Below are 13,267 nucleotides of genomic sequence, written 5' to 3' on the forward strand. Positions count from 1 at the left end.
AAGGGCACCGTAGCTACCTTACTGGACAGTGTACTGTTGACTTCCATTCAGTATACATTGAGATTTTCCATTCCTCTATCTAACTGTCAAGGACTGGTAGGGGCTTCTGGGACTTTTTAACTTGGTTGAGTGTGTGGTAGGAGGAAGGGGATAATTTTGGAGGAAGTTTGATAGGACAGAATGGTTGGATCATTGAAGGTGGGTCAATGATTGAGCCTTTCTGCTGCAGGGGTAAGGGTGAGACCTTTTTGTGGGTTTGACTCACAGAGGACAGGAGCATCTCTTGGAGGTGGGTTAGGAGGGACAAGTATTCAAGGGAATTAATTGGTCCCCTTATTAATGCATGGGGCACTATAGCAGTCAGTGGATGTTTTTGCATAAACCAGTGTTCCCCAACTTTGCCGCATTGTGCATACACATGTGTGCACACGTATATGTATTACTTGTTTAGCACCCTGGGTAAACAGATAAAGCTCTCAATAGTATGTGGTAAAGTCATGGTTTGAACCTGGGCTGTGCAGTTTCATCTGTGCCTTTGGCTAAACTTACAGAATGGGGTAGATTTGAGAGACACTGGGAAGTAAAATTGACAATTTGATAATGAATTGAATGTAGGGGATGTGGTGGGAGAAAGGAATTAAGGAAGTATCCCATGCTTTTCACATGGACATCTGGGTGTTTGGTGGTATGATACTAAGATAGGAAATTCAGAAGGAAGAACAAGTTTGGTTGGGGAAAGAGGTGGTAATTTGTGCAGTTTGCAAATTTCAGGGTAAGGTGCTTGTGGAACATCCTAGAGGATGTCCAGATGGGTCTCGGATATACAGTTTGGTGCTCAGAAGAGGTAGGTAGATTAGAAGCAGAGATATAGGAAATATAAGTACTTAAATTGTAGTACAAGGAACTGGCCTAGGGAGGATGCTTAGAGTGAAAAGAGTGTGTAGGATAGAATTCTCAAATAGAGAAAGACAACAGTGGCCCGAGATGTAAAATAACAAGCAGTAAGGAATGCCAGTGATACCCATGGAAAGAGCACTTAGAAGCTGGGTGTGGTGGTTCATCCCTATAATCCCAGCACTTTGGGAGGCTGAGGCAGGAGGATTGTTTGACGCCAGGAGTTTGAGATTAGCCTGGTCAACATAGCAAGACCCTATATCTAAAAAAAAAAAAAAGAGTTATTCCAGCATGGTGGTCACAACTGTAGTCTGAGCTTCTCGGGTGGCTGAGGCAGGAGGGTCACTTGAGCCCAGACGTTTCAGGCTGCAGTGAGCTATAATTGCGCCACTGTGTTCCAGGGTGGGTGACAGAGCAATAAATAAATTGAAAATGGAAAGAAGGAACACTTTGAGAAGTGGAAGTGAGCATTGGTATTAAGAAAATGAGGACCAAAAAGTGTCCATTGGGTTGACACCCACCAGGTACCTGTGATTTTGTTGAGAACAGTTTGGCAGAGTCATGGGGCTGTAGCCAGATTAAAGGGAGGAGAGGAGGGAGGTTCCAAGTGTAACCCACTCTCAAAAAGTATGGCTGAAGAGAAAGGGAAGTATCTTTAAACACCTTTTTACATATTTAGAGTTAAAAAATTTTTTTTTTCTTTGTTGCTTTTCAGATACAAAATAGATTTCATCGAAGAGAAGGCATCTCAGAACCCTGAGAGAATAGTCAAGCTACACAGGTAAAGTAAAACTCTAAAAACTGGCTGCTGTGTTAGAGTAAGGCTTAACTTTATTGTTATCCGAATAAAGCATATGACCAAAATAGATGAATTTGTACCTGATTTTGTTCTTATTACTTTGTTTTCTGTTGCTTTGTTCATTGTTTTCATATGGTGGTAAGTGAAAACTCTAAGTTAGCTTCAGGAACACTTGTTTTCTGTTCCTCATTTTATTGTTTGCTATTTTTATTTAATTTTGAGTTGAAAACCACTGTTTAAAAAAAATGTAATTTTTAGGAATTTTGAAATTGGGTAAGATAGTCATTGTTATGAATTGAACATGATAATTCATATGCATACAGAAATTTGCATTTTGACTAGTAATTAGTTATGATACATGTAAGTTTAAGTCAGACTGTGCTTTCTGACACATGGATGAGAAAGTTCCACTGCTTATGATGATGTTCTCCCATGGGGAGCAAGTCCCAATGCATTCTGTAGAAATGACTTTGTGATCAGGATCTGTTTTCTCAACCTCATGTTTTTATGAATTGGATTTAACTTTTTTCCTCTAGAAACTGCTTTTTGTTTCTGAACACATTCTTATACACTGAATTCTAAACTCTGTTACGTGGATTATTGTAAGGTTTTTAGATGATTAGTTTTAGGCAATTGGATCTGGGATCTGCTTGATAGCATGATGTATTGTGTGACTCTTAAAGATCTTTAAATTATATCAATGATAATTAAGAAAATGGTTCATTTGATTTAATTTTCAAAGTTTTAGTCTTTTTACTTGAGATCATTTTCAGGGGTCATTAGGAATTGAACTGAACCATATATAACATTCTTGATTAGGGTGTTAGCAAAGAGAATGAAGAGATATCTTTTTCAAGCTATTACAAATTATTTGATGTTGCGGTTTTGTTTATTTTTAAATAAATCAGAATAGGTGACTTCATTGATGTGAGCGAGGGCCCTCTTATTCCAAGAACAAGTATTTGTTTCCAGTATGAAATATCAGCAGTTCACAGCCTTCAACCCACCCAGCCAAGTCTCATACGAAGATTCCAGGGTCTGTCTTTACCCGTTCACTTAAGAGTAAGTAAAGCTTAAGGTTCCAGGACTTCCAGTTTGGGTATAAATATAATTTTGGACTTGATTTTATACTAGTGTGAAGAATATAAACTTTTAATTTTTCTTAAGTTGTAGGACATTAATATTTTGTAAACTCAGATTTGCGACTAAAAACAAAGTTGGCCAGTGCGTAAAATACACAATTACAAAAGAAATATTAGTTAAAAAAATTAAATCAAATTGAGATAGCATTTTTAATTTTCCAAATTAGCTTAGGTGAGGGTGCATTGGCAGAGGGAGTATTGGAGTGCATATTGGTAAGACCTTTCTGAAATGCCTTTTAAGCTTATTTGGCATGCTCTTCCCTCTATTCATGACCCAAAGCCTGTCATTTTCAACATTGTTCCCCCCCTTGCTAATCTTTTAATTTAAATTTTTGATGTTGAGATAATTGCAGTTATAAGACAAATATAGAGAGATCCCATGTACTTTTACTTAGTTTCCTCTTGCAGTACTAAAATACAATATCACCGCAATACAATGTGGTGATTGTTGGCATCAATACAATGAAGATACAGAACAATTCCTTCACTATGGGGATCCATCATATTGGCCTTTTATGGACACACTCATGTACAGCCACTTCCCTCTGTTGCCCTCCATTACCCTTCCTGCTTACCCCTGCCAACTACACATCTGTTTTCCTTTTCTATAGTTTTGTCACTTCAAGAATATTATATGAATGGGATCAAACAGTATGTAATTTTTTGGCATTGGCACTTTCACTCAGTATAATTCTATGGAGATTCATCCAAGTCATTAGGTGTATCAGTAGTTCATTCATTCTTATTGATAAGTAGTATTACTAGGTCTGGATGTATCACGGTTGGTTTAACTATTCATTCATCAAAGGACATCTGAGTTGTTTTCAGTTTTTGGCTATCACAAATCTGCTGTGACCTTGTGTGCAGGTTTAGGTGAATATTTCTCTAGGATAAAATACCCAGGAGTGCAATTGCTGGGTTATGTGATAAGTGCATGTTTAGTTTTTTAGAAACAGCCAAAGTGTTCCAGAGTGTCTATACCATTTTACATTCCCACTAGCAACGTACGAGTGATCAGTTTTTCCACATCCTCACTAGCATTTGATGCTGTCACTACTTATTTTTGTTTTAGTCTTTCTGATACATTTGTAGTGATTTCTCATTGCAGTTTTAATTTGAATTTTTCTATTGACCAGTGGTGTTGATCATCTTTTTGTGTACTTATTTGTGATCTACATATCTTCATTGGTGCAATGTCTGTTTATGTCTTTTGGCTAGTATTCTAATTAGATTGTTTTACTTTTTAACAGTTGAGTTTTAAGAGTTCTTTATATGTTATAGATGTTAGTTTTTTGTTACATATGTAGTTTTCAGATTTCCCTTGTTTTCTGTCCGTACCTTGTATTTGTATATGTGGCTTGTTTTTTCGTTCTCTGGGCAGCCTTTTGGAGAGCAGAAGTTTTTAATTTTGAGGAAAGTAGTTTATCAAAATTTGATAATATTTTTATTTTAATGGATTATGTTTTTGGGGTTAATTTTAAGAACCCGGACTAGCTCCAGATCCCAAAGATTTTCTCCTTTTTTTTCCTGCCAAAAAGTTTTAGAGTTTTACATTTATTTAAATCTGTGGTCCATTTTGAGTTAATTTTTCTGTAAGTTTGAGATTTAGGTTTAGTTTATTTTTATTTTTTTGCCTGTAGATGTCAAATTGCTCCAGCACCATTGGTTGAAAAGGCCACTCTTCCTCTACTGAATTACTTTTGCATCTTTGTTAAAAATTAGCTTGGCATATTTATGTAGGTCTATTTTTGAGTCCTCTGTTGTGTTCCATTGATCACGTATGTTTACATCAAGACCAGTACCACACAGTCTTGGTTACTGTAGCTCTAAATAGGTTGTGAAATCAGGTAGAGTAATTCCTCCCTTGTTAACTGTTTTTGATCAAGATCGTTTTAGCTATTGTAGTTTCTTTGAGTTTCCGTTTAATTTAGGATAATATTTTCTATGTTGAGTCTTCTTGAGATTTTGATAGGAAGTTCATTAGACCTGTATAGCAATTTGGGGAGAATTGACATCTTTAATATGTTGAAATTTCCAGTCTATGAACTTACTGTATCTTCTTATTTATTTGTATCTTCTTTCATCTCATTTTGTAATTTTTAGTACACCTCTCCATTACATTTGACTTTGACTTTTCTCCACATACTTGCCTCCTTTCCTAGCCTTCCCCACTTGAGAAAATCTGATCACCCTTTACCTCAAGCTTGTCCAACCTATGGCCCGTGGGCTGCATGCGACCCAGAACGCCTTTGAATGCGACACAAATTCTTAAACTTTCTTAAAACATTATGAGATGTTTTTGCAATTTTTTTTTTTTTTTTTTTAGCTCATCAGCTGTCATTAGTGTAGTATATTGTATGTGTGGTCCAAGACAATTCTTCTTCCAATGTGGCCCAGGGAAGCCAAAAGATTGGATATTCCTGGTTTCCCTAGTTGTTTGAGGTAATCCTTGATTCTCTTTTCCCCTCGTAGTCACGCCCCCTGCCCATCCATCAGCAAGTCCTTTCAGCTTTTAACTCTGAAATGTATTCTGAACCTATGTACCTCACAGCATCTCATCTACTGCTGCTTCCCTTATCCAAGTTCCTGTTTTCACTCTCCTTCCTTGCTTTCACTCTTGCCCTCTACAGTGCATTCTCTGCTTAGTAGCCAAAGCGATCTTATTTTATTTTTAAAATTTATTTGTTTTACTTTAGGTGCATACTATATCTGGCATCAAAGTCATCTTTTTAATACACAATCTGTTACATACTTCCTCTGGCCCAAACTTTCCAATGGCTTCCCTTGAACAAATCCCAACTCTTTACTCTGTCTCACAAAGCCCTGCAGTATCTGGTCCCTGCCTGCTTCTCTGACTTTATCTGACACCACTCCCTTCCTCACTCACTATATTCCAGCCACAGCTTAGGGTCTCTGTACCAGCAGTTCATTCTGCCTGAGTCAGAATGAAAAGGGAAAACATGGTTTTCCCTTTAAACAGACCAGGTAGCTCTTTTCCTAGAAGGGTTCGTATGTCGAAATTTAGTAATTTTACCTTTTATTATAGATTTTATGAGCTCATTTGGTGTGAAATAGTCACTGGCCTGCCCATATGCCTTGATATCACTTTCAGTTGACCTAATAAAATTGACGTGGTCATGATATACTTTGCACAGTTTTCATTAGTGCATTCTGATAATCCTCTGCTGCAGGAGATTGTTAAGGGCTTAGGAAATTGAGTTTAAATTTTACTATTGTTTCGGGAGGCTGAGGTAGGAGAATCGTTTTAACCTAGGAGGCAGAGGTTGCAGTGAGCTGAGATCGCACCACTGCACTCCAGCCTGGGCAACAGAGTGAGACTCCATTTAAAAAAAAAAAAAAAAAAAAAAAAGACTATTGTGTTGTTGGTTTTACTTATTCTTCAGGGTCATTTGCTGAATTCTCTGGTTCTGCCATTTCAGTGTGAAGATGTCACAGTTGGTTTTTAATGACTGACTTCTTGTGATTGCTTATGATTTGAAGAATGACTTCTAGAAGGTTGAAATTGGCTATTTAAGGATTGAACCACAATCTATGGGAAAGTAGGGCAGATTTTTGCTTCCTACTAGAAGGAATGCTTTCTATGATGGAAATGATTAAGAGAGGCAAAAGTGGAATAAGGACACATTCAATCCTTAAGTCTTTTTTTTTCTTAAATGCTCACTGCAACCTCCACCTCCTGGATTCAAGCGATTGAAGAAAGTGAAGAACAAAGCAGCTGTTTTATGTAGTACTTTTTTCTCCCTACTGTGATCCACTTTCATAACCACTTAGCTATATTAGTCCTATCTTTTAATTGTTTTGTTCTAAAAGCTGTGTAAAGACTCTATCCCTTTTACTTTGATTTTACTACTTTTTTTTAGTTCATTGCAAATCTTTTCTTTTCAAGGCACATTTTACGATATGGGATAAGCTGTTGGAAAGATCTCGTAAAATGGTAAGTGTTTTTGACAGCTAATTTGTACCCTTCTATAAAGAAACTCGTCAAAATTAATCGATAACAACCAAAGGGGGGAAAAATGAAAGAAGCAAAGAGAAAGGAAAAAGTAAGTTGTTTCAGTAGTCAAAGCAGTATTTTGATTGTTAACTCCAGTAGTATTTTGGTAAGACTAAAGTTTTAATTTGGCAGTTCTCTTGCTTTTATTTATTAATATCAAGAAAATGATATTGTAGAACTTGAGAAATAAGAATATTATGCAATAGTAATAGTTCTTAATAGTTATAATGGTATCATTTAGGTCTTAGGATTTTTTTTTTGTAAACTTAATGAATATTTAAAGGATTAAGATTTGTCAGATATATTTTAAAGCTTCCTTAGTCATTGACATTAAATGTACAAATGTCCTGAAAAATCAGATTTGAATGTTTGTGTTTTTGTGGCTTATTCTATGTCATTAGCATTTATACTTCATGAGTATGAGTGATTGTATTTCTTGACCACAACTATCCCTGTCCCCTATTTCATAGGCTAAGTGTGCCTCTTTTACTTAAGTTATCTCATGGCTATCGCATGTAATCTGGCCTTATTAGGCCTTCCCCTTTATCCTAATTTCCCACAATGCCACAAACACTCTGTTTGCAGGCACATTAAGCATCACACATCAAACTTACTTTCAGGTTTGCATATTTCTTCATGATTGTTTTTCTTTCTGGACACCATTTCCCATTCTCTTTCTGTCTCTTTACAACACAGTCATTCCTCACTGCCTCGCCCGAGTCACACCTTCTCCATGCAACAGTCTCAGAGTAATCTCCTAACAGATAATTACCCATTCAAATAAGTTTGTACTTGATTGTATACCTCAATGTATGTTTTTTGATTGTTTTCTTTGCCAGTACATTTATCTTCTGTTTGTTAATCCTTTCAGGATTTGTTATGTTTGTATAAGCCCAAATTCTGAACACATTAGCACATGAGGGGGTTCCCCAAGAAATATTTATTGACTATTTTTCATAATGATATATAAACGTAGTCTTTATTAATGACCATATCGATAGGAATTATTATTTAGGGACTTCATAATATTCTGGTGTAAGCATTATGTAATTTTTTTTCTCATGAGAAGAAAGTATCTGAATGGATGGAGTAATTTTCTCTTTTTAGTTGGTCACAGTGATCATTTTAGATTAAGAAACTGAAAAAGAAATGTTCAGCATGGTTACTTGGCGTTAACTAAAATTAAAAAAAACTTGAAACTGAAGAAGAAATGAATATTTAAGAAATAGTTTGGGAAACTAAAGAAGCAATAGTAACTGAACACTTTAAAAGAAGGAAAAATGGAGAAAAATGGCAGAGACAGTATCTTATTTAGAATATCTAATAATGTTAGTCAATACATATTTTTCAAACATTTATTCTTCTTTAGTTGCTTTTTTCTACTGTGCATTTTGCTTTTCTGAAGGGATTAAATACGTGGTTCATTGATTCAACATAGACTTACTGATTGTTTACTGTGTGCCAGGTACTGTTATGGTCTGGAGGAATAAAAAATGAACAAAATGTACTTGCTGCCTCAGGGAAATAATGTTGATTGGATAATTAGACTTATAAGCAGACAGTTCAGATGTACTTGTGGGGCTCTGGCATAAAGAAGAGGACTCAGACCAAGCTGGGGAGTTGGCTAAGGAAGGTTGGCAGGAATTGGGGTCCCTTAAGCTCTTTTTAAAGGATGAATAAAAGTGAACCATGCAGGTAATCCATTGGAGAATGGGTTAGAGGTTGTCTCAGAGGAAGCCACTTTCTTACAGGCATGAAGGAATAGAGAACATGATAAATGTGAGATGAATTTGAATGCACAGGTCACGTCTAGGGTAGCTAATGAGTCTGTCCAAAAACAGAATATGAGGGGGCTTGTGTTCCTTGTTGTGGACTTGCATTCCTGACTTTCTTCTTCCACCCCACTGAGGTGATAGCGAGTGACTGGAGAATTTTGAGTAGGGAAGTGACCTGTTGATCAGCTATTCTTGCTTAAAAGCTCATTCTATGGGTAGCATGGAATATAGCTGTGAACTCTTAAGCCACGGGTTTTGTTAGGGAATAGAAGAGGAACAGGTCCTAAAGTTCAGCCATGATAGGGAGAGCGACTGTGAGAGTTAACTTAGATTGAATTAATAGGGCTGTTGATGGAATATGCAGGTAAGAAGAAGAGAGTGAATTCTCAAATACTGTCCTTAGTTAGCTGGGTAGAGCCCTTTACCAAGATAGATGATGCAGGCAGGACAGGTTTTGGAGGTGTTGAATTCGGATTTAGCCATGTCTGTTTGATGAGTCTGAGTGACATAGAATAGAAATAGGGACATGGAGATATCTATTTAGACTAAATCTGTAATATGCTGTATTCTAAATGGAATTATACTGCAAAAGAAAATAAACTGATTTAAAATATCGTGTTACAGCACTTCAGGTGTTTTTTTTCTTAGTAATGATTGTGTTTTATGGCTGAAAAGTAAAATGGCAAACTTGATAAGCCTAAATATAATATGCCTTAGCTTACATTTTTGAATGGAATTATTGTTCTTTACCTGCTAATTTATATTGGTAACTTGCTGTTTAAATCTTCTTACCTAACTTTCTGTAATAATAACTATTGAAGGAGAAAGATGAGGATCATTGTAAGAGGGCCGTGGGATAATTTAAAATGGTGGATGATGCTCGCTTCGGCAGCACATATGCTAAAATTGGAACGATACAGAGAAGATTAGCATGGCCCCTGCGCAAGGATGACACGCAAATTCGTGAAGCATTCCATATTTTTAGAAAATGTGGCACATATATACCATGGAATACTATGCAGCCATAAAAATCGATGAGTTCGTGTTCTTTGTAGGGACTTGGATGAATCTGGAAACCATCATTCGGCAGCAAACTGACACAAGAACAGAAAACCAAACACCGCATGTTCTCACTCATAGGCGGGTGTGGAACAATGAGAACACGTGGACTCAGGGAGAGGAGCATCACACACTGGGGGCTTTTGGGGGGTGGGGAGTGATAGCATGGGGAAAAACGCCAGATATAGTATGCGCCTTTGCAACAGCCCTGCATGACCTGCACATGTACCCCAGAACCTAAAGTAAAATTTAAAAAAATAATAATAATAAATTAGTGAATCACATTTAAAAATAAATAAATAAATAAAATGGTGGGTGAAGGGTAAGACTGAAAGTGTTTATTAGGAAAGTAAAGCTATTCATGTTTTTACAGGTAACTGAAGATCAAACTAAACCAACAGAGGAAAGTACATCTACCTAATAACTTTCTAAAATTTAAATATGTATAATAAAATAAATGTTTTTAATATAATGTTTGTGTGTGCTTATAAAGATTAACTCTTTCTCCCTAAGATTGATAGTGAGTTTTACTTTTTCCTTTATGTTGCTCAAAATAAAAACTGTCAAAAACAAGTCACTCCCTTCCTGCTCCGTGAAAAAAACACTTTGGCATGTTTTCTCTCTCTTTTTTTTCTCATGTGTAGGCAGATACATTAGAATATAAATTTAATTTCTAAAAAACATAAATAGGATCATACTACTTGCTTGCATTTTTTTTTTTTTTTTTGCTAAACAGTGGCACGGTAAACATCCTTGTGCAAAAATGGCAAATGTTTGTAGATAAAAATGATAGTACGTATTTATTATGTGCTTGGCCTTGTGCTAAGCTCACTATGTGGAACCTTTTGTTTAATCCTCTCAGTGACCTGTTGAGAAGACGTTTCCTATTTTTTAAATGAGGAAACAGCATAGAGCTTGAAAGTGGCAAAGCAGGAAGAAAGGCAGTTTCACTCAAACATGCTCTTATATTCTACTCTACGTTGCCTCACATATAAATAATTTTGTAGGAACAGATTTCCGGCAGTGAAATTGTTCACAGGTGCTACCAGATGCTGGTTTCCCAAAGGTTTTGCCAAATGTCACTCCCAATAACAGTGTCTAAAAGTGCTTGTTTCCCCACACCTTGAGTAAGTCTTGGTTATCAATCTTACAAAAACATTTTGCCAAAAAGTTTCTGCTTCAGTGTTAGAAGTTTTCTGCTTTTGGTGCACAGGCTTCCTCTGAAGACTATTTTTTTTTTCTTCTGGGTGAGGTCAACTTTTTTTAGAGTCTGTATCTTCCTGTGTCTTGATTGACTTTCTCATTTTGCTAGCATTTGTTTCTGAGCTCCTTTCTAGGAAAAAATGTCTAAGAGGTGAGCCATTGCATGTCTAAAGTGGGTTCTGCACTTAAATTTGATGAACTGTTCAGCTAGATACAGAATTCTAGATTGAAAATTAGTTTTCTCTTAGAACTTTGAAAGCAGCTCAGTTATTTTCTGCATCTGATTTTGCTAATAAAATGTCTGATGCCGGTCTGATTCTTGTTCTTTTTTGTATGACCTGTTCTCTGCATCCCCTTCCCTCAACACACTCTGGACATTTTTAGGATCTTACTATTCTTGGTGGTGTAAAATTCTACAATCCTATACCTGTATCTAGGTCTTCAGTTAGTTACTCTGCTTGGTATGTAGGCAGTCCTTTCAATTTTTGACATCTCTCTAGGATTAGGATTTTTTTTTTTTCTTTTTTACTTTATTTGTTCTTTCTTTTCTCTGAGGGTTCTTTGTTTCTATAATACCTTTCAGTTGTGTTTGCATCTTCTGTATTGGTCCTCTTATTTTTTTTTTTTTTCCCTTTCTCCATCATTTTTCCTGCATTTATATTTTACTCATTTAATACATTATATCAAGCATTTTTTAATTTCTGAAAGCTCTCTTTTGCTTCACTTTGATAGAATTCTATTCATGTTTTCTGGATGTGATGTATTTTCATGAAGCTCTCTGAAGATGCCTAAAGTGGGTTCTGCACTTACATTTGATGAACTGCACTTATATTTGTTCGTTCATTCACTTTGTAGTCCCTGAATTATCTCTTTTCTCTGGTGACAGATTTTTTTCTTATCTTAGTCTCTCTTTTACATGTTTCAGGCTTTTTTCAAATGTCTAATGTTTGTTGGCTGTCAGTTTGTAGTTGACAATGTGGATGTAAGTAGGTTGAGTGGCAGCTCTGTGGTTAATTTAAGCAAGGGTTGGCTTCTCATGGGCATCACTAAGGATGAGTAGGTGAATCTGGCTGGTAGGATGAAGGTTTTTAAAATGATAGAATGAAGAGGTCTTGTCTTGGCTACCAGTTTCTACATTGACTATCCTAGTTTTCCTCAGGATGTTCTTTCACTTACTTTGTAAAAGATCCCACCGATATTTTGTGTGGGGCAATTCCTGGATTTAGGCCCTTCTGTATTTGAAGATGGGGTAGTGTTCAACCTGTTTGTATAGAGACCTTTAATTAATTCCTTTCTTTTTAATTAGTTTAGATTTAATTAATCCCTCTACTGTCTTCTATCATCTCTGAACTTCCACTGTCTCTGAACTAAGGCCCAGCTGGGCCGGTTGGCTGCCTCTGGTGGAATTTCCTCCACGTTTTCTAAGTGGCGATGTTCTCTAGTGTTTTATTAGTCACTTTTTGTCTTTTAGAATTTGGTCACCATCTCTTGTTGATTTTTTTTCTTCCATTCCCTTTGTTGTTTGTGAGCATACAGAAAAGTACAGAGAATAATTTCACAAACATTTTCATGCTTTTTGGGCAACTAGCACTGTTTGAACACCTGCTTTTTGGCAACTTCCCACACTATGGATCTTACCTTACCAGTAAGAAGAATGAAATTTGATTTCCTCTCCTTCCTTGCAGCCATGGCTCAGACTGGTAGCGTGGGCTCACCAATTAGACATACCTGTGTGAAATCTGGAAGCAAGTACTTTGAAGACAGGAGTAGTATGAGTTACATTTTATTGAGAGGAGCAGTGACGTGGTTTTCAAGGCAGCAGTGGCAGAGGTCCCATGTAATGGTGCAAGGTATGGAGGCTGTGCTTAGCTGTTTTTTCCCTGCAGCTGCTCCCTGGTATAAAAATGGGCATTTTTTTGGAGCCTCATAGTCCTGACTTCCAGGCCTGAGACTTGTGAGCCGTGTTTTTCTGTTTGTTTAGCTAGTGTAGATCTTGTTGTTTGTAACCAAGAATGTTGACATATAGCCACGATTTAATTGTAACCACTGTCAACCTTTTTCCTTATTTACTTGAGATCCTTTTGTGTTTAAATAAAGGAAAAGTTGCACATCCATTGAAGGTCTTGTTATGTCATTTCCTTCCTCTCAAGAAGAACCACTATCCTATTTGTACCTGTCCTTACCCTTCCTGATTTTGTATTTTTCCTACAATCCATAGTATTCTCTGTTTTAAAACGAAACATAATTGGTTTCATAATATATATCCTTTTGCAATTTGCTTTTATTGCTCAGCATTGTTTTTCATGTATAGCATGTTGATACCTGTAAAGAGTTAGTACATTCATTTCACCTGCTATATTGGTATTTCATTATATGGTTA

At 36.4% G+C, this 13,267-nt stretch overlaps 1 protein-coding gene and 1 non-coding gene across 9 annotated transcripts in view; both read left to right on the forward strand.

Annotated features, from left to right (window-relative positions):
- The window catches only part of MRPL39 (mitochondrial ribosomal protein L39), a 196,336-nt gene that overhangs the window by 10,966 nt on the left and 172,103 nt on the right, over positions 1 to 13,267 (forward strand). For 6 of the 8 annotated variants that reach the window (XM_032277127.1, XM_032277124.1, XM_032277126.1 and 3 more), the window contains exons 7-9: positions 1,610 to 1,675; positions 2,602 to 2,755; positions 6,743 to 6,790. In XM_032277127.1, the coding sequence (XP_032133018.1) occupies positions 1,610 to 1,675; positions 2,602 to 2,755; positions 6,743 to 6,790 (268 nt within the window). Of the gene's footprint in view, positions 1 to 1,609; positions 1,676 to 2,601; positions 2,756 to 6,742; positions 6,791 to 9,680; positions 9,713 to 10,057; positions 10,260 to 13,267 lie in introns of those variants that run through there. The other 2 variants (XM_032277125.1, XM_032277128.1) reach the window with 2 other exon arrangements.
- LOC116551090 lies at positions 9,502 to 9,608 on the forward strand. The gene has a single exon (XR_004268713.1). It is a non-coding gene; the product is annotated as a U6 spliceosomal RNA (small nuclear RNA).

The sequence above is a fragment of the Sapajus apella genome, unplaced genomic scaffold, assembly GCF_009761245.1.
Source record: "Sapajus apella isolate SASKATOON/1434 unplaced genomic scaffold, GSC_monkey_1.0 scaffold8, whole genome shotgun sequence".
Classification (NCBI taxonomy): domain Eukaryota; kingdom Metazoa; phylum Chordata; class Mammalia; order Primates; family Cebidae; genus Sapajus; species Sapajus apella.